A 9,779-nucleotide genomic window follows, 5' to 3' on the forward strand; every position below is an offset into this window, starting at 1 on the left:
TAAATATTTTCACAATAATATCCCAACTTTATAAAATTAGATGTGAGCAAATAAGAAAACCTTCACAGACAATAAAAAGAGAAAAGCATGGATACAAACGCACCACTTTAACTGAGGTAAAAGCTCATGATTTATTGTTACAGAATACCATGCAATACAGACAGGTTCACAATCAAGACTGACAGCTAATGGATTCAACTTCTGCTCCAAAGGAAATTCATGTCAATTGAAACTGAGTGAATCAACAATGTGTCAACCATTGTTTCTTGACATGATAATTCATGTAAACATACAGTCTGAATTACAGTAATACAACAGCATGATCCAAGTGTTAGACACAAGATAAACTGATTTGAGATCTTTTTGCACTTCTGTTTTCTTTCTTTTGTGTTGCAGCAGACATTCTGTTACATATTTTCCACATAATAACGGTAAAAGGAGGAGTAACTGATGACAAAATGTTCATTTATTTTTTTTATTAACTTGCCCCTCGTAGTTGTTTTTGGAATTGCACACTTGCCATGTGAAATTTTAAGATGCAGCATCTGCTAAATGCTTCACCTTAAATGTTACAGTTTAAGCAACTGCTATTATTATAAAGGCATATAAGAGATGAGATCTCATTAAATCGTCCTGTTGTCTATATCTGTATTCAGGATGTTAGTATATCGGTCCAGCTCGGTGATCAGCTCTGAGGCGTCAGGTCTCTCTTCAGGACTGGGACTCAGCATTTGATTTATTAGCTTGTGCTTTTCCACAGCCATGAAAAACGAGTCAGCATGTTAGATAACAGTCAGCTTTGAGTAAGTGATCATAGTAGGCTAATATTTAAATTGATTGACCACAATTGATTTAACACAATAGCACTTGCACCAAAGAAAAGCATGCTCAATTTGAACATCTTCACCAATGAAATTACACTCACCTCAAAGTTAAATTTCCTGGAGAACTGTGGTGGAAAATCCCTACTTCTTATATCATCCCAAATCTAAAAGTCAGTCGCAAAGTTAAAAAAAAATTACTTCAATAGTTCAAATACACTGCAAAAAAATTATTTGTGATACTCAGTAGTCTTGTTTTCTAGTACAATGATCTAAACATTGGATCATTGTTATTATATTATTACATATATTACATATTTCATTAAAATATTGGGAATTTTTCAGAAAATAAAACTTAATAGTACATGTACCTTGACTTAAGAATGCTTAGATGTTTATATGACAAAGATACTAAGAAAATCATTCTTTGTAGTGTAACATATCAGACACTTACATGTAGATTCAATTTTCATATTCAGGATGAATACATAGATTGTATTATTATATAAGAGACTAAAAGATGAATCAAACCTTTTTCTTTTCATGTGACGTGCAGAGATTCCAGATGAGTTCAAAATAAACGAGACCCAGAGCGTATATATCCACCTTTCTGTCATATGTTGGAGTCGCCTAAATATTCAGTTTAGAACAATGAAATCTTCAGCATTACAGACATAAAACACACCTATATTACAATCTCATACCTTCAGTCAGATTCTTATTTACCTTGTAAATGCATATTCCTCACAATCTTATTGTGCATGTTTCATTATTGTGCATGAACATTCCAATTTAAATGAAATATGCAAAATTACAGTTAAGTAAAATGGGTTGTTGAACAGCATTTCATGATGTTGAAGACTCACCTGCTCCGGGCTCATGTATATACGGGTTCCTGTCCTTTTAGTCCGTTCCAGCAGCTGCGCATCATTTTCATTTTCATTTTCTGCTGCAGTCACGAGACCGAAGTCTCCAACTTTTATTTGTCGCTCACTGCTGAACATTATGTTCAAAGGCTGAAATAGAGAAACAGCAAAGAGCAATCAGAACAGTATGCAAACCAGGACTCTAGTGGAAATCAGAAGTCAGGAACTCCTTTTCAATTCAAGGAAGGTTATTATCGTTAACGAAAACTGTAATAAAAAACATTTCCGTTCCTTAAAAAAAAATATATAGAAAATAGCTAAAATAAAACGTCAAAATATGAATAAAACTATAATAGTACATAACGCTGATTCTTATTTACTCCCTTAATTTGAAAATAACGAGGAAGATATACATTTTTCAGTACTGCAGCATTTATGAACTTAAGACATTCTGCTCCGATTTAATTTATGGAAGGTTGAACAATTTTGAATTTAAGGATGTGTGAATTAACCATAAACATAAGCATCCACACAAATGACAAAATTTCCAAACATGTTAATAATAAACCTGAAAAAAAGGAAATGACAGGAAGAGGAATTCAATAAATCAATACAGTCAGACAACAGAGGAATTTCATTTACAATGTATTTGCAGCTAGTGAGAGAGTTCACAGGTAATGCTCATTTCATATGCAAAGATGTTAGCCAATCATAGCAGTAGGCGTTTGCATTTAAGTCTCCCAGCAGACACGCCCCTTCCAACAGAGCGTTCAAATCAGAGCGATAAATTCAGAGAAGAAAATGCCTATTTATATCTAAATTCTAACCATTTTTTAACATCCAGTAAGGTGTGACCAATCTGATTTAACTACTTGTGACTGTGGACCACAAAACCAGTCATAAGGGTCAATTATTTTTAAATTGAGATTTATACATCATCTGAAAGTGGAATAAATAAGCTTTCCAATGATGTATGGTTTGTTAGGAAATAGAACTATTTGAAAATCTGGAATCTGAGGGGGCAGAAAAATAAAAATGTTGGGAAAATCGCCAAATTAAGTTCTTAGCAATGCATATTACTTTATATTATATGCATTACTAATCAAATAATATGCATTACTAACAATAAAAAAAAAAAATGTTTGGATATATTTACGGTAGAGAATTTACAAAATATCTTAATGGAATACATGACCCATACAATGTATTGTTGGCTATTGCTACAAATATACCCGTGCAACTTATGACTGCTTTTGTGCTCCAGGGTCAGATTTTAGTGAGCTGCTCACCTTTAGGTCTCTGTGGATCAAGTCCTTTTTGTGGATGTACTCCACGGCCTTCAGCACCTGCCTGTTGATCTGTGCTGCATCCGTCCTCCTCTCTGGGTAATCAACATTTGAAGAGTTCTTTTTATCAATCCAGGCACGGAGCGTGTCTCCCTCACAAAACTCCATCTGAATGTAGAGGTACTTTGTTTCCGGGTCACTGCCAGAACTAAAGCCAACAGACAGAGACACCAGTACAAATATACATGTTACATCTGGTTGAAGGCAGAGACTGCAGTTTGTTTCAGAAAGAGTTGTTTTTGGTGAATTACTCTGAGATGCTGGAGCTCTCTGAAGAATCGTGTCTGTACGCTGTGTCCTCGACCCAACATGTGTAGTAGCGGACGATGTTGGCGTTATTAAACTTAGCCAAAGCACCGACCTCACGACGAGCTTTTCTAGGGAAATACAGTATATATGACAGTGTATTAGGTACATTGCTGTATATTTTGTTTTAAAACCTAGTTAGCTGCTGGCCTGGATAACTTTTTTGGACATCATGGGCACACATCCACTGTAAAGGCTATCTAAAATGGCAAGTATTAAGATGATGTAATCTATAGGACATATATCAAGTTTTTGATAAAACAACCTCATTGACTTACATTGTACTCTTCACTACCTTCACAGCATAAAATGTGTTCTCAAGTATTCGTCTTGCCTTGAAAACACGGCCGAAGCCACCTTTGCCAATTGCATTTATTGAGTCGAAGTCTTCTAAAAACCTAAAAAGATGAACATAACAGCTTCAAAACAATGGATTTATAAAAGAAAAAAGCATCGACACAAAGTTAGAAGGTTATGATTTACCTTGACTTTGTAGCTTGGTTTGACACTTGACCTCCAGATGGCTTTGCTGTGTTTTGTACATTCATTTTAGGACCAACCTGTGGAAAGTATTAGAAGAAGAAATTACTAGAAAAAAAAAAAAGTTAATTAAAGAAAAACTCTATTCTTGGGTTTAGAGAATACTGGAACTGGTTTTTATAAAAACATCCTATTTCTATTTTTTTTACAACTTTGAATTTTTGGAACCTAATAATAACATAAAAAGTCATAATTATGATAGAAATGTTGATATTATGATATAAAAAGGCAAATTATGACAAGTCATGAGATAAAATGTCTATATTATGGTATTAAAAGGGTAAAATTACATAAAAAGTCATATGACAAAAAACCCCACCTACAAACATAATTTTTCATGTCAGAATTTTTAGCCATAAATTTGTCTTAAGATTTTGACTCATGATTTACCAAATAATGATTTTTTTTTCTTATGTGTTGGAAATGAGTTTCATTTCCTTAGCACTGGTTTCATTTTATGAATTCAACTATTAATTTTGCAACCATTACTTTATGGAGGATACTCGTTATAAAGAAAAACATTCATATCCCAAACGTCACATACATATACATTATATTTTCAGTCTTACTTTCTTTGTATTTTTCAATTCACAGATATCTTCATTTTGTTTTACTTTACAGTTCAGCTAATACTGTTTTGTACTCATTTCCTTCCCCATTACTGGTATGGTAGTATTGTTGAAATACCTCTTTTCTCCTGGCCAGGCCATTTGGTGACAGATTAAAATTTGGTGCTAATCTAAATGAAAAAAAAAGCATGTTATTTTTGTCTATTAATTGCATGTTGCAAAAATTTACCAACTGTAAAAGCTTACTTTATTTTCGGCTTCACATCCAGTGGACTCACAATCTGCAACACAGATTGATTTCATAAGTTCAAATATATATATATATATATATATTATACAGTTCAAAGATATATAATACGCTAAAATATGTTTATATTTTGTGAAATGGATAGTCTCTAATGTAGCCCATGAATAGCCTGTGAAATCTGTGAATAATTAAAAGTCAAAAATGCAAATGCTACCAACACCGCAGACTGGACTTACAGGACTTATGGCCATAGGAGAATCGACAGCAGATGAGTTTTTGAAGACAATGGAAGAACTTGAGCTGGGAGTTTCAGGTGAGCTTTTTGAGGAGTGTTGTGCATCCTGAGATTTACTATGAAACAGATAAACAGTAAACTACAATGCATCTCTATATCATTATATGTGACCCTGGACCACAAAACCAGTCATAAGGGTCAAATTTTCAACATTGAGATTTATACATCATCTGAAAGCTGAACAAATAATATTTCCATTGATGTATGGTTTGTTAGGACAATATTTGTCTGAGATACAACTATTTGTAAATCTGGAATCTGAGGGAGCAAAAAAATCTAAATATTGAGAAAATCACCTTTAAAGTTGTTCAAATGAAATTCTTAGCAATGCATATTACTAATCAAAAATTAAGTTTTGATATATTTACAGTAGGAAAATTTACAACATCTTCATGGAACATGATCTTTACTTAATATCCTAATGATTTTTGGCATAAAAGAAAAATCAATAATTTTGACACATAAAATGTATTTTTGGCTATTGCTACAAATATACCCCAGAGACTTAAGACTGCTTTTGTGCTCCAGGGTCACATATGTATATGCCCAACATGCATGATATAAAGATGTATTGACATTTTGTTCATTGAAACTTACGAAGTCCCTTGAGTTTGCGAAGAGCTGTCATCTTCAGAACTCTGTTAATTCAAAACATGCACATGCATTAATAAACATGATATCATTAACATCTAGACTTATAAACATATCTGAAGCATCCTGCCTGTGTGGTCCATCCAGTTTGCTCATTAATTTCGCTCCAAGCGCGCTGAGCAGCATGTTGCTTCGCCTCTTTTGAGCTCTTTCCTAGTCCTTCAGGGTATTCTTTCACATCTATGACAACTTTATATACAAACCTGAAAAAGCAAATTTCAGTTTTTCATTTCAGCTCTAACAAATCTGCAGAGTTATGGCCCGTTCAAGACTTACTCAGGGTTGTGAGGAGGGCCTCGTTTCTCCACTAGTTTGAAATCAAGTGCATGTTTATGTTTCTGGCTGTAGTGATTGAGATGTGCTATGTAGTTGCTGTCAGGCGTGGAGCTTCGAGATTCATCAGCAAAACTCAAATTGACATGGTCCAGGCTAGCACTTAATTAAAGGACAAGAAGTCAAAATTAACAACTCATTAGAGAGTATAGGAATTAAATGAATAGTTCAGCCTAAAATGAAAATTAGCTGGAAATGTGCTCACCCTCAGGACATTGAAGATTAGGATGAGTTTGTTTCTTCATCAGATTTGGAGAAATGTGTCTCTGCATCAGTGTCTCAGCAATGGATGCTCTGCAGTGAATGGGTGCCGTCAGAATGAGAGTCCAAACAGCTGATAAAAACATCACAATAATCCACACCACTCCAGTCCATTAATTAACATCTGGAGAAAACAAAAGATGAAACAAATCCAGCATTAATGTGTTTTTAACTTCAAACTGTTCAAAAGTCCATAATCCATAATAACGCTTCCTCCAGTGAAAAGATCCTGTTCTGAATCAGGAGAGAAATCTCAGATCAAGCACCGTTTACAAGCCAAAACAGCTCTAAACAAATATGTGGCTGGGTTTTGATGTGAGAGACAACAGGAGATGGACTTTTTCACTGGAAGAAGCGTTATTATGGATTATAAACTCTGGAAGCAACGGTTTGAAGTTAAAAACATCTTGATGCTGGATTCGTTTCAGCTTTTGTCTTCTCCAGATGTTAAGTGATGGACTGGAGTGGTGTGAATTATTGTGATGTGTTTATCAGCTGTTTGGACTCTCATTCTGACGGCACCCATTCACTGCAGAGCATCCACTGGTGAGCAAGTGATGCAATGCTACATTTCACCAAATCTGATGAAGAAACAAACTCATCTACATCTCGAATGGCCTAAAGCAGCGTTTCGTATGTAAATTTAAATTGTATTTATTTACAGAAATATATGCCACATTCGTTTGTGTGTGAAGATGCTGCAGGCGGTGATGTAGCGTGTAGTAAATTTTAACGGATTTCCCCTGCTCAGGGAGTAGGGAGCAATGAACACGGTGTAGGGATCATATCAATCAGAACACAGCTCATGCACGTAGCGGTAGCACTTTATTTTACAGTCCTGTTCCTCATGTACATACTATGTACTTATAGTAATTACAATAACTAGGTACTAACCTTGAACCTACCCCTAAACCTAACCCTACCGCATGTAGTTACCTTATATTACCAGTACTTTCTTAGGTAAGTATACTGCAAGTACACTGTATGTACATGTACCGTAAAATAAAGTACAACCCACGTAGCTGTCTTCTAACAAGCTAGTTATATGAATCAGGTGTGTTAACTAAGAGAGACATGCAAAATATGCAGAGCGGGGGGGCGCGAGGACTGGGATTGGTAACCGCTAGCCTAAAGGATGAGCACATTTTCATAAGTCAATTACTGTCAGTCATCATGATGTTGTTTATCATTTACCAAAGAGATGCAACCTCTGACCTCTGTGCTTGATTGCTGTTGTCGTCGAAGACCTTAAATGCCCAAAAAATAAAAATAAAAAATCAAACAAACAAATAAAACATAAATTAGAGCATTAGACAGTCCAAGTAGATAAATGCTGTATTACCTCTGCATCTTGTGTTTTGAGTAGCTCCTCATAAACACATTTTGCCGCTGCTTCTTTAGCATCTTTCTTATTTTTTCCATCAGCCTCAGGAAACTCTCTATCACCACAAACGTACTTACAAATATAAGTACACAATCTGCAAAAGAGTTAAGAGAGAATTAAGTGTTATTTCTTGCTAGGGGCTGGAATTTATTTAGCAGATTTTGCACATTTTAATTTAAAACGTACTGTACTTTTCTATCTTTTCTCAGCAGGACATTGTGAGTCAGAAGAACAGGTGTGCAAACGTTGAAATACTCACTGAGTACTGTTTCCTGGATCCATCTTAGTGGACTCGCGAGCCTTCAATGAAAGCTTGTTCTTCTGTGAATATTCATTGAGCCAGCAAGTATAATTCCTCTGAGATACAGTCGTATTGTTGGGAGAGTTTTGAACAGATGATGACGTCTGCAGTTAAAGACAAGTACATTCATTTTTAAACAAATGATCTAAAATAATTATTATAACCAAAATGAATATGAAATTTGGTAACACTTTACAATAAGGTCCCATTAGTCATGCATTAATTAACAGTGATCAATACTTTTGTTACAGTATTTATGAATGTTTGTTAACATTAGTTAATAAAACTATTCATCGTTAGTTCATATTACTAGCTCAAATCCATAAATAATATTAATAGATACAACAATTGATTAAATAAAGTATTAAATGTTGAAATTAACATTAACTAAGATTAATAAATGATTTAGAAGTGTTTGCATTGTTACAACTATTGCATTACCACAAAATTAAAAATATATGATAGCGTACAATATTAATATGATATACGCATTTTTATATAGAGCACTCAACAAAAAACTAATATATAGCAATTATAGGTTTTCAAAATTCTTAAATTATTTAAGATTTTAATTAATATGTTATATTTCAATTCAAATATTACAAAGGATTTATAATATTAAACATTACATGTGTATTTTACACAAAATATTATATAATGCATTATGCATATAATCTGTATTTTGAAATAATATTTTTGTATAATATTAAACATAAAATGTAATATTATATATGCATTCTTATATTGAGCACTAACAATATATAAGTAAATAAATACATGTGTAAAGTAATGTGTAACGACACCAGTGAAAATGTTATATATTGTAGAATTTGTAGTATCAAAATTATATATATATGTGTGTGTGTGTGTGTATACATACATACACACAATAAACAATATTTTTAACCAATATAACATATTTGTACTTACAGGTTCAGTATTTTGAGTGCTTTTTATGCCATTAAGGGCGTTCCTGGCAGCATTTTGCTTGGCCTCTTTCTTGGATTTCCCAGTGCCCTCAGGATACCGCTGTCGACTAACAATAGCCCTCATAGTGAACCTGATAACACACATTTGATTGAAAACAGCACACTTCCCTCATTTCTACTGCGTGTAATGTTAATGAATGATAGCTCCATACGTTTGGTTGTGGCTCGGTCCATCTGTGGATCCCTCCTCGTACTCCACAGTGCACTGTGTCTTCTGCTGGTACTCGTTCAGCTGAGAAATGTAATTCCCTGACAGAGACTCCATTGCAGTTAAAATACAACTAAAATAGCAGCCAGTGACAGAAGTTCACCGAGTGTTTACGCTGATCAGCACGTGAGCGCCACGCAGAGCGTCAGAACACTAAAAGACGCAGTACCGTGTTTTTACATCAATATAACACGGTACTAACAGCGTCAACTCAGATCGACATCGATCACAGACACGAGTTCACTTTCATTTCTTCGTATCATTTCAGGTCGATAAGTTTCGATTACCGGAATTCAACGTCATTGCCAAACATTGTATTGACCAATCAAAGCCCGAGCGTGTTGCTAGGCCACACCCACCTAAAAATTGACCTCCTTTTTAACTTTAGGAGACAAAACACAATTATATAAATTTATTTTTAACTACTTATGTTAGTCCCCCTCCCCCCATTTGTTTCTGTAAATATGAAATCTGGCAATAAACAGACAGATAAATCAACTAAATATAATTCGTTTAATCTAAATGCTTAAAACTACACTATAAAACTATAAAACCACAAGAAAACGTTAATACCTAGAAATATTATGTACAAAATAATTTTTTGAATCTTTATATTTGTTTTAGGCTAATTGGGGAAAATAATGAATATTTGGTCATCTATA

At 34.1% G+C, this 9,779-nt stretch overlaps 1 protein-coding gene across 2 annotated transcripts; it reads right to left on the bottom strand.

Moving 5' to 3' along the window:
* Positions 1-102: 102 nt before the first annotated feature.
* On the bottom strand, positions 103-9,428 carry LOC306884282 (interferon-induced, double-stranded RNA-activated protein kinase-like). Of its 2 annotated transcripts, none has more exons than XM_079440020.1 (19): positions 9,062-9,428; positions 8,851-8,980; positions 7,879-8,024; positions 7,578-7,713; positions 7,430-7,482; positions 5,918-6,076; positions 5,712-5,844; positions 5,588-5,628; positions 4,932-5,046; positions 4,695-4,729; positions 4,567-4,618; positions 3,823-3,899; positions 3,618-3,737; positions 3,285-3,410; positions 2,977-3,181; positions 1,688-1,837; positions 1,353-1,451; positions 926-988; positions 103-749 (listed from the first exon to the last, which is right to left on the bottom strand). In XM_079440020.1, exons 1-19 carry the CDS (start codon positions 9,172-9,174, stop codon positions 624-626), a joined length of 2,079 nt encoding a protein of 692 aa, XP_079296146.1. In that variant the 5' UTR covers positions 9,175-9,428; the 3' UTR covers positions 103-623. The 2 variants fall into 2 exon arrangements, with proteins under 2 accessions (XP_079296146.1, XP_079296147.1); XM_079440021.1 differs by having other exon boundaries at positions 7,451-7,482; positions 9,062-9,402.
* Between the last annotated feature and the right edge of the window lie 351 nt (positions 9,429-9,779).

The sequence above is a fragment of the Barbus barbus genome (assembly GCF_936440315.1).
Source record: "Barbus barbus genome assembly, chromosome: 18".
Classification (NCBI taxonomy): Eukaryota; Metazoa; Chordata; class Actinopteri; order Cypriniformes; family Cyprinidae; genus Barbus; species Barbus barbus.

Bases quoted from the DNA above. Each gene is read 5' to 3' on its own strand.
- LOC306884282 (XM_079440020.1), bottom strand. From the start codon at position 9,174: ATGGAGTCTCTGTCAGGGAATTACATTTCTCAGCTGAACGAGTACCAG. The intron at 5,629-5,711 runs GCAGGATGCTTC...TTGAATTAACAG, and splicing joins AAACTGGATGGACCACACAG to AGTTCTGAAGATGACAGCTC. The intron at 4,730-4,931 runs GTAAGTCCAGTC...TCTGTGTTGCAG, and splicing joins CTCCTATGGCCATAAGTCCT to ATTGTGAGTCCACTGGATGT.